The sequence below is a fragment of the Pollicipes pollicipes genome, unplaced genomic scaffold (genome assembly GCF_011947565.3).
Source record: "Pollicipes pollicipes isolate AB1234 unplaced genomic scaffold, Ppol_2.1 Scaffold_4295;HRSCAF=5057_pilon_pilon_pilon, whole genome shotgun sequence".
Taxonomy (NCBI): Eukaryota; Metazoa; Arthropoda; class Thecostraca; order Pollicipedomorpha; family Pollicipedidae; genus Pollicipes; species Pollicipes pollicipes.
Genome location: NW_023596461.1, coordinates 7319196 through 7336563, shown reverse-complemented (window position 1 = coordinate 7336563; position 17368 = coordinate 7319196). Strand labels below are relative to the sequence as shown.

The 17368-nt window shown below is 57.5% G+C and overlaps 1 protein-coding gene across 1 annotated transcript in view; it reads right to left on the bottom strand.

Annotated features, from left to right (window-relative positions):
* Positions 1-15836, bottom strand: part of LOC119096616 (T-box transcription factor TBX20) — a 76155-nt gene extending 60319 nt beyond the window's left edge. Inside the window, exons 1-2 of the mRNA XM_037219513.1 lie at positions 15599-15836; positions 1544-1814 (exon numbers count right to left, since the gene is read on the bottom strand). Coding sequence (XP_037075408.1) covers positions 1544-1814; positions 15599-15734 — 407 coding nt within the window. The 5' untranslated portion in view covers positions 15735-15836. The remainder of the gene's footprint in view (positions 1-1543; positions 1815-15598) is intronic.
* Positions 15837-17368: the final 1532 nt, after the last annotated feature.

The following is a 17368-nucleotide window of genomic DNA, read 5'->3' as shown; positions in this document are numbered from 1 at the left end:
AGACTGGACCCTGGACGGGTCTGGTGGTGGTGGGGGGGGGGGGGAGACTGGGCCCCGGTCAAGTCCGGTGATGGATGGCGGAGACTAAACCCCTGGGCAGGTCTGGTAGTGGAGGGTGAAGACTAGACCCCGGGCAGGTCTTGCGGTGGAGGCTGAGGACTGGACCCTGGGCGGGTCTGGTGGTGGCGTACGGGGACTGACCCCTGGGCAGGTCTGGTAGTGGAGGGTGAAGACTAGACCCAGGGCAGGTCTTGTGGCGGAGGATAAAGACTGGACCCTGGGCGGGTCTGGTGGTGGAGTACGGGGACTGAACCCCGGGCAGATCTGGTAGTGGAGGGTGAAGACTAGACCCAGGGCAGGTCTTGTGGCGGAGGATAAAGACTGGATCCTGGGCGGGTCTGGTGGTGGCGTACGGGGACTGAACCCTGGGCAGGTCTGGTAGTGGAGGGTGAAGACTAGACCCAGGGCAGGTCTTGTGGTGGAGGATAAAGATTGGACCCTGGGCGGGTCTGGTGGTGGCGTACGGGGACTGAACCCCGGGCAGATCTGGTAGTGGAGGGTGAAGACTAGACCCAGGGCAGGTCTTGTGGTGGAGGATAAAGACTGGGCCCTGGGCGGGTCTGGTGGTGGCGTACGGGGACTGAACCCCGGGCAGATCTGGTAGTGGAGGGTGACGACTGGACCCAGGGCAGGTCTTGTGGTGGAGAATAAAGATTGGACCCTGGGCGGGTCTGGTGGTGGAGTACGGGGACTGAACCCTGGGCAGGTCTGGTAGCGGAGGGTGAAGACTAGACCCAGGGCAGGTCTTGTGGTGGAAGGTGGAAACCGGATCCCGGTCAGGTTTGGATGCTGTGGGACAGCGACATTGCGTTGCGAGGGAGCGGGGGCTTTGAGGGAGTGCTGGTGTCGTCAGTGCACTTCCCGGAAGCTTTGGTGTGGGCGATGGAAAGCGCGAGGTGTAGTCGGATCGCATGGCAAGTGCCGTGAGAGGGGATCAAGTGAATTTCTAAGGTAGCAGGTTTGAGAGAAATGAACACACTCCGGCGCGTTTTCAGAATTACCTCTAAGCTTTCAGAGACATGAGCATCGTTTCGGATCGGGCTTAATTCGGGGCTCGTGTTTCCTTTGCTTCTACTTGAAGAGACACCTGGGCAGGGAAACACTTTTGACCTTTTCACTTTCGCCAGGAAAGTCACGACAGTGATATTCCGTGGAACTCGAATGTTGTCAGGATTAGCGGTACGTCCATAACCCCGGTCTAGGCGACAAAAGCTGGCAGCGTTTATGGTGTACAGCCCCATTCGTGGAGACCTATCCCCCTGGTGGTCATCTGGGCCCATGTTCACCTGCGGCCGGCCTCGCCAAATCTCACCGCTCGCCTTCTCGAATGTCAGCACTTCACACCCACCGCCCGACTCTTCGAACTCGGCAGACCTCAGTTCTGCAGCCTGTGGCCGATTGCCGACCGCACCAGCCAGTGGCGTCCGCCCCCCCCCCCCCCCCCTCCCCTCGCCCCCGCTCCGCCGACCGATCAGGCACCTACCTTCCGGTCTTGGTGATGATCATCTCGGTGCCGAGGTCGTAGAACTTGTCCCAGAGCTCCTTTGCCTCCAGCTGGCAGTGCACGTCGCGCAGTTCGTCGCAGTTGGCCTGCACGCGCACGCCTCGCTTGGCCGGCTTCTGCGGACTGTCGGCAGGCTCGGAGCAGGGCGTCGAGCCGCGAGACGCCGAGTCGTCGACGGCCGCCTCGGGCAGCTCCTCGACGTCGATCTCCTGCGCCTCGTCGCCGTCCGAGCGCGCCTCGGTCGCCTTCACTGCGGGCGGGGGAGAAGGCGTCATCGGTCTGGCCGGCGCCAGGCTGGAGAGGCCCCAGGCGAAGTGGAACTCGAAGGGTCAGCGCTGGGAAGGAGACGGGAACTCGAAGGGTCAGCGCTGGGAAGGAGAAGGGAACTCGAAGGGTCAGCGCTGGGAAGAAGACGGGAACTCGAAGGGTCAGCACTGGAAAGGGGTCGGGAATTCGGAGGGTCGGCGCTGGGAAGGAGACGGGAACTCGAAGGGTCAGCGCTGGGAAGGAGTCGGGAACTCGGAGGGTCGGCGCTGGGAAGGAGACGGGAACTCGAAGGGTCGGCGCTGGGAAGGAGTCGGGAACTCGAAGGGTCGGCGCTGGGAAGGAGTTGGGAATCAGATGGGAGAGGAGAGGGAAAAACGAGAGGTGGGAAGAAGAGGGGCCAGGGGCCTAGTTTGACGAAGTAAGTTTGGGACTGAGCAGAGAAAAATGACTATCTGCTCAGAAAATACGCCCCAAAACGGGTTGCTCCCGGAACCAGCCCCACATTCTTTTCAAAGTTGAGGGACAAGAGCTTCCCTTCCCAACCCAATAGAGAACTACACCTCTGAGAGGGAACATTGGCGGAAGACGAGAAAAACGAGGGAGAGAGAAGGAGGTGTTGTTTGAATGAATGAAATGGAAATTCCGAACGAAATGGAGAAGTTTGGTTGCTGACAGCGTGGTGTATAAAATCTAAATAACGCCTTTTCGACATATTCTTACCCCACTCTTACCATACCTACGTTTAATGCGATCCACTGTGAGGGAACCCTTTCTAGCTATCGTCTTGTACAATGAGGAAGGTTTAAGCGCGTGTAAAGATGTAAGAAAGATGTGCTCCTATCATAACATCAGAAGTACTACATTTTCAAGGAATGTCACGCGTAAAACGCTGATCAGTGCTGCAAACAGCCCTACTGCTGGCGACCAAAGACCGGGCGCTGGCTAGCCAGCCACTTTGGGCAGCCTAATGATTCCAGTTCTTTGACGACGACGGTCTAAAGGGATGCCGACGCGGCCGACGAAAATTTTCTTCTGTCCTGGACTTTCAAGCGGCAAGCTTCTGTTGAAATGAAATGCTTTGAACGCAGTTTTCTTAATGACAGATGGTAATACAAACCGTTAAAACTATTAGCGACGAAGAAATTTAGGCTACAAAATCTTTAAAGTATGGCTGCTGTATACTGTATGGCTGCAAATAGTTCCGTGGGAGGTGGACAAAACCAGGAAAGACCTTTAAGAAAATAGGATTTTTATAGCAAGTCATGCGCTCGATTGAGGAATTCCTTTGAAACGGCCATTTCAACCGAAGATCTGAGCTGTTAGAGAGTAAGTTGAGATAAGTGACTTCCAAGTGGGATGTGCCTGATCTTCTCCCGTCTGTATGCAGCCAAACATTGACCTGAAAGCTACACTCCCCTGAACGAGGAGCTTTCGTAGTAATCCGTCTCAGCGAAGACAGAACATCCTCACTCCTTCCTGGAACCTGGCTGAGTTCATGTGCTTACGTTTTAACGCGCCGTTCCTGCCTGGAGCTTAACTGAGCTGATGTACTCACATCGTTGTCATCCTTAATTGCTTTTCTTATTTTTTGGTACATGCCGACGTGACTCACTGATGGACGCCGACCAATGTACAGACACCGGGGATAGTCAAAGGCATCGAGGTGATCGGAAACAAATTCCCGGAAGTTCACGTTCACTTCCCACAGTCTTGCTGACAAGGGCACGACCTTTTCCACATCACTTAGAAATTCGCCGATCCGTCAGTCTGAGTCTGTGTTGCGGCTCCATCCGTGCAAGCCGGGCGAACACCTCACATGGCGTGCAGATCTAATAGATACACGGATAACTGGGAATCAGAAATCATTATTTGCGGTAACTGTTCGCTGAGGGTGAGTCGAAACTGCGGTCGGTGTCGGCCCAGCCGTCTCGACTCGTTCCGCCCGCCTGCCGGGCTGTCGGGCCGTCATCTGTCCGTGCCGGCTCTGCTGGCGCCCCGGACGCCTCCCACTGCCGCCCTCTCCGCGGCCGACAGCTCGGCCGGGCCTCGCCCGCGGCGCACGGCACCGGACGGCGCCGGCAGCCCGCCCCAGCGGAGTGCAGCGCGCTTCAGCCCGCTGCCCGGCAGGCTAGCTGACGTCCTGCCCGGCGCCTATCGCCCCCGATCGGGCGGCGCGGACCATTTGGCCGGAATTTGGCAGCCGCGTGCCGCCGGCGCCGCCCTTTTATCTGCGCTGGGCAGCGTTCGGCCCGAGAGCCGACAATGCGCACGTGGCCGACAGTAAAAAATATTTTGACGTTTTCATTGTGCGCGCTGACGAAGAAATGCGGTCGGCGGAGGAGACGTGGCGCAAGATAAAAAGCCTGATAATGACACGCGTGTCGAGCGGGGCGCGCGCGCATGTGTATGTGTGTGTGCGGGGTGTGTGTGCCGGGGAGAGGCTAATCCGCCGGATATTGTCGACCGGGCCGGGCCCATTAGAGTCAGCACGACGAGCTAATGTCGAGCACGAGCTAAGCGGATCTGGAGCGGGCTTGTTTGCGTGGCGGACGGGCGCGGGCGCGCGGGCGAAAGGAGGGCGGCCGCCCGGGAGCCGGGATGAGCGCGCTCGCCCCAGCTTGCGCTGCCCTTGGTGCGACCGGCGTCAGTCACGCTCAAACGTCATGTGCCTGGCGGTTGTCGCTGGGTGTTGTCACAAGCACCGCCGAGAAGCCTCTCAGGGGGACCGACTGCAGGCGCAAGGCGGCCCGGCGAGGGGGGGGGGGGAGGGTGTCGAGGCTGCAGAGTGTTTCAGAAGACAGGTGGTAGCCGGTTCCCCGCCGCGTGCTGACAACACAGCCACAGGAGAAAAGTCAATACAAAAAAGACCCGAGGTTGCGGTCACCTCGTCACCGACTCCCGCCACTTCAAAGGGGCCGCCGACCCGTCGCGCGCCGGCGATCAGTGCATGCACGCAGCTCCCGGACCGGTCGGTCGACTTAGCCGCCGCTGCCGCTGCCGCTGCCGGCGGGGCTGGCGCGACAGACGCCGCCTGCGAAAGCGATCCCCAGGCCCGCTGGCACACTGACCGGCTGGGGGCTTTGCTAGGGGGAGGGGAAGTTGTACACTGGGTCACAGCTGTGTCATGTGTCTGATTTACCAGGCCGGGGGCGCGTCTTGCGTTTGAGGTGGCCTGTTTGGATGCGATGTGTCATACAGCACGCAGACAACTTAGGATTTTCTTGGTGATGTGAGGGTGCGATGTGTTCTGAAGTCATTCGTGGAGGAATAAGGGCCTTCTTCGTGGCCCACTCATGTAGGTACAGTCAGTCCTGGATTTCCTCATAACGCTTCGTGGGCACATCATGGTCCCAGTATTAAAAATTCCACTCATCACGCAATTGGTTATTTCGAGAATCCTACCGCTGTAACTGTACTATAATGATCGACTCCCATATAAACAGCGCGATAAAAAAATCAGTGGAACCCCAACCGCTATCATTTTCCGACACGGTCAAGCCGTGAGTAAAATTTACAGCCAGAGCGAAGGCGGCTGGCCCAGCGTTAGCTGTACTCACGTCAGGAGGGTCTCATTTCGATTACCTGGCTCCACTTATCGCGTTAGAACAGATGTTATCTGTTTGCCAATGTAATTAAAGAACACACTCAATGATCGGTAGGGCCGGTAATTGTGATTAACTATCGGGAAATAACGCGGAGCAATGAGCGCAGAGTGGGCATATGAAAAAGCCCAATGGCTTCGTTATTAATAGATCGTCATCTGGCCTGTGTATTGTATGACATCAAAGCTCGCCGACACCGGGACGTTGCTGCCTAAACTGTATCGGACAGAAACAAAGTGAAGATGAGTTCCAAAATGGAGGTAGCACATGGGTTTGTCCTATGCAAATTGAGTTACGACACGAAATATGCACCACTATTGTTTGACTTCCTCTCTCAGCGCGAGGTGGACGTTTCGTCATGAGAGAGCGAAAGCAACAGGTTTGGCGCCAAAAGGATTACAAATCCTTACACTGATTGTATATGCAGTGACTGACTGCATGGACACTGAAGTGGTCCTGATATTACTGAGAGCTGCTGGCAGCTGGTGCAAGTGCAGAAAACTGTCATCTTTCTCATGTTAAAAAACAGTGGCTTCTGAAAATACAGAGGCTTTTTGAGGTACTTCAAGGGCGTTGCTCGGAAAATATCACTCCTGTTTCTGTTAATGATGCAGAGACAATGAAGATAATGTTCAGTGTTTCATGTTTATGACAGGATATTTGCTCATAACATGAAGTCATCCATTTTGCTGAAGTACTCATCTGTTTGTTCATCTGCTACACTCACTAAATTACGGCACTAATTTCTTCAAAAAGGAACACTGAATGTGCATCAAAATGAGAAACCAAGCTGGCATGCCAGACGACTTCTGGCCAGCCGCACTTCGGTATTGTGAACACCAACGGCTGGACACTCACAGCGGGGTACGTCAGCTTGTGCCAAACCGTAACTGGGATACAATTTATTGTAAACGGTGTTGTCCGCGCAGCAGCGGAAGCGAAACGCGACTTGTTTCCTCGTCCGGTACCTAGGCCATTTTGCGACAAACCTGCATGTTTGAGCGTAACGCTTTTGTTGGCCTAGGGTTGTTTACATCTCGTTGAGGTATACCATGCAGATTGCCACCCCATTGCACCATTGCACCATTGCACCCCAGTGGATACACTGCACATCGGAAGCCGCCAAAGCAGCCGCGAGCAAGATCGCTGCGGGACTTAGGTGGAGGCCGAAGCCGAGACCGAGGCCGAGGCCGAGACCAGAGCCGAGGCTGAGGCCGAGGCCGAGACCGGAGCCGAGACTGAGAAGGAGGCCGAGACCGGAACCGAGACCGAGGAGGAGGCCGAGACCGGAGCCGAGACTGAGGCCGAGGCCGAGACCGGAGCCAAGGCTGAGGCCGAGGCCGAGACCGAAACCGAGACGAAGACGGCGAGCGCGGCGCCAGCCTGTCCGCCACGTCAGCCGGGAGGTGTCGCGCGGAGACCCGGACTGGCGCCGGGGTTGGACGGGGAGGGGGACCGGCCCCCGAGCCAGAGTCGCGATCAAACGGAGCGCCGCCGCCGGCTGCACGGGTCAGTCCATTAGTCGGTTCGCTCCCCGGACCCAGATACACCCAGCTGAATCAGACCGCTGCTGTACTGGACACCGGCTGCGGCGGTGTCACTTAAGCTCCCCTCCCCCATCCCCCGGGGAGGACACGCCGCCCCCGCCGCTCGGGTTCCGTGCAACGCACTGCAATGATCCGTGTGGTTTTCACTGTCGGCCGCCGGCAGCGGGGGCGGCGCCGGTCCAATATCAGTTACCCTCTCCAGCGGCTCCACCGCCCGGCGCGGCCCGTTTCTACTCGCCGTGTCGTATCTAATTTCTGAAACATGACCGACTCTTATTAATTGACGTAATGTGTAAATGAAATCATGGCTTATCATCGCAAAACCTCGGCGCGGCACATCAAAGAGGCCGCCGCACATTAGCGGCCCGGAGATGGCGCCGCCGCGCCGCGAATGAAAAATGAAGCCCCCATTCCGCGAGCGGCGCGGCCGGCCGCACAGAGTGCTGCGCGGGAAATATGATTACCGGCGGGCGAGGTTATCATCTCGTCTGGCCGACCACCGGCGAGCCCGGCCGGCCAACACTGCCCGCGATGGTGGGAAGAAATGCCGAGCATCTCGGCAGGTGGCAGGAATACCGCGCATCCCGGATGTCGAGGCGACGAGAGGGGGGGGGCAGCCAGTTATGATATGGAAAGATGCCACAAGACGCGACCGTTGCACGGGGCGGAGGAACAGCTGGCCTGGAGCGCTGAACGCCGCGCACGTAAGCAGGCTGCGGCACTCGCATGCCCTGGATGGGACCCCTCCGGCACTGCGCCGCCTCAGACAACCAACAGGCGAAAATAACTACGCTCCGGAGCGGTGTTCGAGCGCGAGGCTCGACCGCAGCCTCCGCGCGCGGCCTCCGCGGCCCACCTCGCGCCGCGCTCACATGGCGGCCGTTCACGTGCCGCGCGCCCCATTGTGGCGCTTCACGTGCGGCGCTTCACGTGCGGCGCTGGCGTGCGGCGCATTCCGCGTCCAGCGGCCGGCAAAAAGTCTGCGGTCACCGCCGTTTCCCGGCCTTTCAGGCGGCGCTGGGCGGCCCGAGAGTTTTACCCGCCGGGGACGGCCGGCGGTCGGCGCCCGCTGTCCGCCGCCCATCCCGGCGCGCCAGACACGTACGGCGGCGCTTGTGGCGCGCGACGGCCGGCGCCGCGGCGCCGATCGATGGCGGCGTGTCGCTCGCGCGTCGTTTTTGCCGCCGCGCGATGTCGAAACGAGAACAGTTTGATTGCCGCCGGTGTCAGTGCCGCCGAGCGGGCGTTTAGCGTCAGCGGCAGCCGGCGTCGACGCGCCGGCAACGACTCGATCGGCGCTCAAAACAACGGCTCACGCGTCACGGTGGCGACGTGAGCGGCCCGCGTCGGCCACAGAGCCGCCGGCGCGGGATGTCAGCCCGCCGGCGCGGTACGTCGGCCCGCCGCGTCCGGGGCCCGCGGCACGATACGTTGGCCCACCGCGTCCGGGGCCCGCCGGCGTGGTACGTCGGCCCGCCGCGTCCGGGGCCCGCCGGCGTGGTACGTCGGCCCACCGCGTCTGGGGCCCGCCGGCGCGGTACGTCGGTCAACTGGGCCAGCACGTCGCTCATGCGCGCCTCACGGCTGCCCTCCGGCAAACAATGGACGCCGGTGACCTCCGGAGCTTCGGTCACCGCTCGGCGGTGGTTTTTCGGCGGGCGGTCCGGACGCCCCGTCGGCGGAGCAGCTGTACGCGTATTCGGCAGGTGGAGTGGCGCTTCTTTCGTCAGGCGGGACGCCGCGCAAAAAGCGAGGTCCAGCTCTCTGCCACGGCGGCGGAGCACACGCCGCTCCCGAGCCGGCCAGGCAGGTGTCAGCTCCCGGGCGTGTGCCCCGTGAGGGACAGACGCAACACGGAAAACGCGGAAAACGGAAACGGAAACTTCACGGAGACCAGTAAAAAGCACGGCTTGTAAACGCGGTTTCTAAAGACGAGAGACTGGAGTAATGCGTGAACCCCAGACAGGACTGAAACAGAACGGTCTTATCGAAACAAACGTGCCTTTGCCGTGTTTACCGATGCCTACAGGTAACCGACCCAGCTGTGTCTCAACCACCAATCGATTCTGAAGCGCCCGTGTCCGCCTAGCATGCCTGCGAGAGCTGGGACAGGTGCTCGGCCCGAGCCGCATCCCGCGTGCCGGCGCGGCCGAGCCGCCGTTCGCGGCCCTGGGAGCGGGCGGCCGCGCCGGCCGGCTGCCTGCGGGACGCCCGCTGCTCGCGCCGAGGCCCCCCCGCGCGCACAGCGGTGGTAAACCCACGTTCTCATAGCCGTCCGGTCCGGCTGGCCAGATCACCGCGAAATCGTTCACAGATCCCACACACGATAGGCGTGTAAAAATGTCGCTGGCGCTGGCTGCGTGGGCAGACGGTGTGGCTGGCGGCCATGTGGGGAGGGGACGGACAGAGGGGGGGACTCGGTGGGGTTCAATGGAGTGCGGTGGGCCCGCGGAATGGCAGCGGGCTTCTTGAATGGGGCCGGGGTCGTGTTATGAGCGGGAGGAGGGGCGCTGGAATTTAGTGGCCCGAATTTAATCATGTCATACAAATAGCGCAAGCAGGTATCTCGTAAAACACCGGCAGCGGGAATTTTTCCCAAACTTGCTCCCGCCATCGGGAAGCTCAAGTGTTATAAAATGCAGGTGACGCCTCCTTTGAAAGGCTTACACAGTCGTGCCTTCAACGTGAGACCCACGCATTATCATGATAGAAAGGAAGCATAAATACATCTAACTTCGAACCCGAGGGACCATTAAGTGGCATCGGTGGGTTGATTCCCCACTAAAACCAGTTTGGCCACCAGAACAGCTTCGCTGTGCGTGGTTTTGTTGGATTCATCGCCGCTCGCCTTAAATAGTGTTCCGTGGGCAATGGAAGCCAATGAGCAGTTTGGGCGTTGTAATTGAGAGCAATAGGTGGTCTGTCTGACGGCTGACTGGGCGGCATTAGGCGTTATGGCGGGGTTGAAATGAAGGCTTTTGTGGTCACCAACATTTTTTTCTTAGTGGTGGCAGAGCTGCAATTTTCTTGACGTGGCCAAAGACGCTGTTAAGGAATGTACGGAATGTGCTTTGAGTCGCTCACAGAGAGACTCTTTTCTGCTGAAAGATAGAGTGCGCTAGAAGCAGTTAAATAATGGCAGGGTGCTCAAAGATTAAGAAATATGTAAGAAAACTATGCAAACAATGCTACACGCAGAATGTTTCTTCGCCCCCGTCGTCAAACATTGCGGTCGAGGGAGAGGGCGAGGCGTTGTTGTGTGAGTATGCGTGTGAAGATTCGCGAATATATTGGTAGGTACAATTGAAATCATTTTGGAAGTCAGAATACTGAAAAGCCCTTGCGTGATCTTAAATTCCAAGTACCCTGGAAAACGCAGAAGCTGCATGCATTTTACATTACAACTTTCCAAAATCCGTGTTCTTGATTCGGGCTGGTACATCCAGTTGGCACAGATAACCCTGACAAAAAAGAGCTCCACGATCCACAAAGAGGCCTAGAAAGTTAGGTCAGTTAGTAACTGTCACCACACTTTTCCTCGCCTTTTTCGCCGAGAGTTATAATCTATCCTGTTCGCAGTAGGCTTGCATCACTCACATTAAGAAGACTAGCATTAAACGCTTGGTTTCCTCGGGCTTCTCCTTACATCGGCACCAGTAAACAACCGCAAGTGCTTTGTCGTTAAAGCCTGATGATTTTTAATGCCTTTAAGAAAAGCTTTGATGTTACGTGCTTACTAGACAAGCAAAACATACCATCACTTCTTGGAAGACTGTGGTAGAGGACATCAGGTGTTTAGTCTTGATGATCCATTTGGGGGAATGCGAGGACACGTATGGAGCGTGCGGCGGGTGAGTGACACGTGATCACACATAACCCGAAAACAGAAGCTTTCTGGGATGTTTGCATGCTTATTTTACATCTCAATTTCACGTAAGCTTCCCACAGCCCGGGATAATCGCCGATCAAACGAGCATCATCCACCGCCAGGCCCAAGCATTTAATGAGCTTGTAGATATTGCAGTCTGAGCCTTTGGTCGCTGGATGTGCCTCGACTGAGTGTCTTCAGACAGCTGCGCACTGTTCAGCGTGGAAGCATTTCCAGCGTGGAAGTATTGTGGTTACGCTAAGCTCGCGGGACGATCGCCTGTATTCTTTCGCTCCCTGTGCTGATAGAGCCTGCTCAGCTGACCTTGCCAGGTGTTTATGCAGGCTCAACAATGTCAATATTGGAGCAGCTGACATGCGACGGCTCGGTGGAGGCAGAGACCGCGCGTTCTGCCACGTCAAATGTACCAGCTGAAGGACCACTCACACAAGGAAGGACTATATATATATATATATATATATATATATATATATATATATATATATATATACTTCAGCAATGTTGCATAATGTGGGTTATGTATCCAGATATGCATAAGCACATGTATGAGGTTGTGGGTTAAGTGAACCACGTTTAGCTGTGCGAGGCAAACGAAGATTAAAGCTCTCAACATTCGGCAGAATTGACCAGAAGGAATGCGTCATAAATAAGAGGAGCACCGGCCCTGTCCGTAGCGATTTCCTGGCTGAAGGATTGTCCGTAGCGATTTCCTGGCTGAAGGTCTTCAGGGGAAGATGTGATGCGAAGATGTGAATGAGCGAAATCGCGAACCAGATTTAGCTGATCAAGTGAAGTCTTTCAAAAAGCGACCCCAACTACGCCCCCCACCCCACGCCCAACCCCGTCGGTAAAATTGTGCTTTGCGAAAGAGAGGTCGTGTGTCAACGTGTATCTCTGTGTACCGGTTCAGGAGCGGAGACGAGAGCGTTCTGGTGCGCCTGAGCGACACCAGTGGGAGGAGAACACGGCTCGCGACACCGAACACACGATGGCTCCTTCCAGAGGCGGAGAGAGAGCCGCCGACTCAGGGCGCTGTGGCGCGGCGGCGCACTTTCCACGTGCCCACCCTGTCGCCCTCTGGCGCGTCCGCTCCGGCGCAGCGCCCGCACCCGCGCCCGCGCAGCGCCCGCCGCCCGACCACCGCCGGGAAGCCCGTCCAGAGAGCGAGACCCACACAGCCGGACCCGAGGCGCACTGCCCGCTGATACACCGAAGAAGAGAGGGGTAGACGTCCGTCTCCGCTACTGTGTGCTTCAGAACATCACGCCTCAGCCCCGTGCGATGCATCACGAGAAATACAGGGGGTCCTGTTGCACTACCCGAGACTCTCGAGGCTTGCGCAGCGCGATGCTCATGCCGCGACCATGATTAACCCAACCACCAGCACCGGCAGCACGGTGATCGGATTGCCACCTCAATATCCCGACATCAGCACCACCGCCAGCTGTCCAGTGGACCAGGGCGCCGCCGCCGGCCGCGGCAGCGGCGCCCGGCCCCAGCTCAGCTGACAGAGGCGCCGGCCGGCCGGAAATGCCGGCGGCGGCGCCGGAGGCGTCGTCAGCGGCCGGCTCCGGGTCTGACTGACGTCGGTTTCCGGACCCGGGACTGACCGGCGTCTGTGTCACGACACGGCTCGTCCGCGGTCAGTGGTCGGCTCCGGGTCGGACTGACGTCGATATCCGGGCCCGGGACTGACCGGCGCCTGTGTCACGGCACGGCCCGGTCTCGGTCAGTGGTCGGCCCCGGGTCGGACTGACGTCGATATCCGGGCCCGGGGCTGACCGGCGCCTGTGTCACGGCACGGCCCAGTCTCGGTCAGTGGCCGGCTCCGGGTCGGACTGACGTCGGTGTCCGGGCCCGGGACTGACCGGCGCCTGTGTCACGGCACAGCTCGGCCGCGGTCAGTGGTCGGCTCCGGGTCGGACTGACGTCGGTGTTCGGGTCCGGGACTGACCGGCGCCTGTGTCACGGCACGGTCCGACCGCGGTCAGTGGTCAGCTCCATGAAGCCCTACATCACACGAAGCCCGCCCCCTCTTTGTGGGATGTTCTGAGTGCAAGGATCACAAACTACGAAGTCTCAAAGACTGCTCCCATTCATCTTTGACTTACGCATTAAACATAAAGCATAATTAGCCCCGTTTCTGACATTTTGACAGCGGACACCGTGCAGCTAAAAAATTGGCGCAAGCCATTCTTTTGCTTTCTCAAAATCTGCGCCCGATGTTGGCAGGCGCGGCAGGCCTGTGCCGGTGAGGTGACTGTGCTCGGCAGGGGCGGCAGGCTTGCGCCGGGGAGATGACGGCGGTGGGCAGGGGCGGAGGCTTGCGCCGGGGGTGACGGCGGCTTGTGCCGGGTGTGACGGCGCCCGGCAAGGGCGGCAGGCCTGTGTCGTGGGGGTGACGGCGGTGAGCGAGGCAAATGCGGAGCGTCGTGGCCGCCGACTGGAGGGAGAGCAGCGAACACCGCCGCGTCCCCGGCACGAACAGCTGCCCAGTCGTTGGACCTCGCCCAGTGTTGGGGTATTTTGATCGATTTCATTGTGTACATCGCCACTGCGCAATGTTATCTCATCGAATATAGCTACCCGGTGCTGCCAGCTCGCCCACAGCTCGGTGCACATGGGTGGCAGCCTGGGTTAAGCGTCCGGCAGCGCGTCATGGCCGGCGGCACGCAGCCTCCCCCGCGCCTGCGGCGGACGTCCGGGCTTCATAGTTTCATCCGAAGCGATCACGAGCTGGATGAAATGCCCCAGTGCTGGCTTGTCGTGTATCGCGTCACCCTATCCAAGAGGGTTGCCTTTAAGTGAAATCAGAGCCTCAATGGTTCTATAATACCCATTGAAAGTGTTGTACCAGTTGAATGCATTAACTTGATTGCAAATTCATTGAATTTAGGTAGGCTTTAAGGTTTTGTTTATAAAACCTCACTTATGTTCATAAAACGGCGGTCTAGCTGAGAACCACGACAGTTTTGCGCGAAGAGCTAATGCTAGTGAAATCAAAAAAATTCGTGAGACGATGAAGCGAATGTCCTGAAGTAAGTTCGAGACGGTGTTTAAGGTTTCAAATCTTCCAAGGCGATACAGAGAACAAGATGGTAATAAGCATACCAGGAAAAGCAATGCAAATACCCTAGCCGCTGGCAAATATTTTAGTTGAAAGAACAGATAATGGTCTCAGTTCAGCACATCGCTTCTGTTAATCTCAACAAGGTTAATCATAGACATCGCCAAAGGATCTTCAGAAAACACTGTTGTCATTGGCATCACAGTTTGGACATGGAGCATGACTGATGCAACAGCAGGAATACTTAGCGTCACTCCTGAAATACCCGCCAATGACCTTATGTTACCTATGTGACAAGTAATAGGCCGCTCGTAACCCTTGGCGCTTGTGCGCCCTAAAACTCCAACAATAATATTCGCACCGACATTTACGGTCGGGGTTAGTCAGAACGTTGGGAGATAATGAAAACCCAACTCATGACCATATAAATGTCTGAGCAGGCGACAGAGCCAAATCGTTTTTAGGGGCAGGCAGCTTTATGTTTCAGAAAATGTCTGCAATTTTGCGGAATTGGACAAGCAACGCCTACCAGGATAACCTCCGCTCCTGGTACTAATGGCCCCACAGCGAGCGCACGGACAACACCGTGTCGTACCCAGAGGATGGTTCCAACCTAACCCATAGCCCGGATGAATCGGACACGCGGCACACGCGGGTGGTCTCACACATTGGGAGCGAGGCCACGGCGGTGTGACACGAAGTCGGCAATACCGGCCTACAGGCGTGAGGTCGCGAATCGCATGCATTTCCAGCACCTATCGCTGATGGAGCCGCACCAGCTGTGACCGCGCTTCACGCGGGTCAGTCGGCACTGTGCATCAGTTTCTTTGACACCATACGCACAACACGGCAGAAAGGTGCCACTCGTCACGAACGACAGAGAAAACCTGAACAAACAGCGCGGCATTCGGCCACATTCCAAAAAGAGCCTTGTGGGAAAGGGTTGTGTTGACCGCTGGCCTGCCCCTCTCCCCCACGGCGTTTGCATTTGTAAATCTTATGAACCCGAACGGCTGACGTGCTCCAGGCGGGGTAGCAGTCGCCGAGGAGAATACTAAGGCGGTGCTCAGGGAGGATTACATTAGCGGACAGCGAGAATCGTCAGGGACAACAGACGCCCTCCGCTCGGCGTTGACACTGTACGGCGAGAGGGTGCCAACTCCAATTTAGGATTACTAGCCCCAGAAAGGGCACGAGATAGTTTCTTTCATCCTTGCCCGGCCAGCGAGTGAACGTGCTCTGTATCCTGAGCTCGCGGAAAGGGGTGGTCTTTAGTGGTGTTCAGCAGACCGGAAGTGTGATCAAGGGTTGGCCTTATCACGAAAACTGACAGGCTGGGCTCAGGTCACGTTTTCGCCCCAGAAGCGCCGCAGGCTCACACAAGATTCACAGGGTGTTCACCAGGTAAACTGGGATAGCAGTCTGCAACTGCACCACCTCGCACAACAGGGAAAACCGTCGCAAGATGTGGGCATCAGTCCAGGTCCAGCTCCACAGCCCCCGTCTGAACCGACTCCAAGCGCGCCGCAGCCAGCGCAGAGTAAGAGCCGGGGCCCTGGCACGATAGGGCAAACGCTCAGGCCCCGGCACACTGAACCCAGCCGGGGCACTCGGTCCCGGGGGCAGCGGCCAGGAGGGGAGGGGCGGGGCGGTGACACTGACCTGGCGAGAGCAGCGGCGGCGTCGTCGAGCGCACCTCTGGGCGGCTACTGCTGCGCGCCATGATCGCCGCGATCGAGAAGTCTGTGGCACGGGGCCGCGCCAGTTCCGGAGAGCTGGGCATGCTGGCCGGGGACATGTCACGGCGCGCGCCGGACGCTGCGTGCCGCTGTCGGTGCTGCCGTCACGCGCTCACGACTGCGCGCAGTATCGATCGCCGCTGCCCGACGCGCCCTCCCCCGGCGACTGACCGCGACTAGGAGGTGTGAACATTCCGGCCGGCCGCTCGTCGTCACCATGGTAGCGGGGCGGGGCCGGCGGCGGCGGCGACCAATCGGCGGCCGCGCTCGCCGCCGGGGGCGGGGCCTGCGCCCGCCGGCAGGAGCGGCCTCTCAGTCTCGCTGGTGGACCGACCCGCGCCGATTCAGCAGATAGCAATTGAATATACAAGATTTTAGACGGGACGAGCCGGACGAGCGTGACTAATCGTTTGAAAACATGCAGACTGTGTCTGCCGGGCCCCGATTACCATTAGCTGGCGGCCGCTCGCACGATTCGAATCGCGCCTCTAATGGATGATCACGTTACCGCCGAGAGTCCTGGCAGCCCCCGCGCTCCGTTTTTGCAGCCTCTCTATTCTTGTAGGTAGTTAATCGGTCTGAACGGCGAGTGACATGTTAAACTTCACGGTTATGTGCAATTTGAATTTTTAGCTTCTTGCGGTGGGAGGCTCCGTGTCGAGATGAGGCCACAGATTATCGCGAGAAATCAGTCAGGTTTTTCGCGAGGTGAATCGCATCAAACGGACGTCTTGCTGCACTGCATTAGCCAGTCTTTGTTGGCTGAGTGTGGCAAACTGGAAACGAAAGCTCTCCACAGCCTGATGTGAAGAGCGCACAATTACGGTGTAATTACCGGCATTGTGAGGCGTGATTTAATGAAGCCGGGTGCACCAGCCTCTATTTGTTGCGGCTTGAATGGAGTGGACATGAAGGTGAACTGAGGATACATGGCCACATACGCTGTGCGATAGTCCGTACTCAGATATGGATAGACTGAAACTGCGATATTGACATGACTGAAGGCAAAGAGCTTGCAACTGAAAGGAACGTGATATCGCAAGATGAAAGATATTGGTACCTTATCTCCGTCGCTCCCCTAACCTCCTCACAGCTCCTCCAAACTAATCAGATCGTTCCCGTGGCTCCTCCAACAACCTCCAAGCGCCTCAAAGCTCGCCGCTTACCTCCCCCAACCTCTTCCGAAATGAAAGGTGTTTCTTCTGAGCTTTCTGAGTTTGGAGGAAGCTGTGATAGACATTAGCGGTGCAGTTCACTCATATGCTTTTTGCCGCCATTTGTTGTCTCATGAAGAAAATAAACGACTGGTGTGTAAGTTGGTGCATATAGAATATATTTTAATTCATTTCTTACAGCTTCATGTTTATAATATTATTATTATTGTGAAACAATTTTGAATTTAATTTTTTAAGTAACCACAACGTTCAACGTTGTTCTCCTTCAGTCCGCCAAAACTGCTTGGTTAAACTGCGTGCACACAGCTGATACCTCGTCCAAAAGCGTTCCCGTGGCAGTAAATGTTCGTGCTCCTCCAACCTCCTCCCAACTCATCTCATCTGTTTTTGGAGGTGCGACGGGAACAGACCCTGAGCGAAGCACAAATCTTACCCTGTTTTATCACCCAGTATGCAGCACGCTTCTGGTACCTACCTGTTAGTTATGGCGTCTAGCCATATTTGACTGGAGAAGCTCA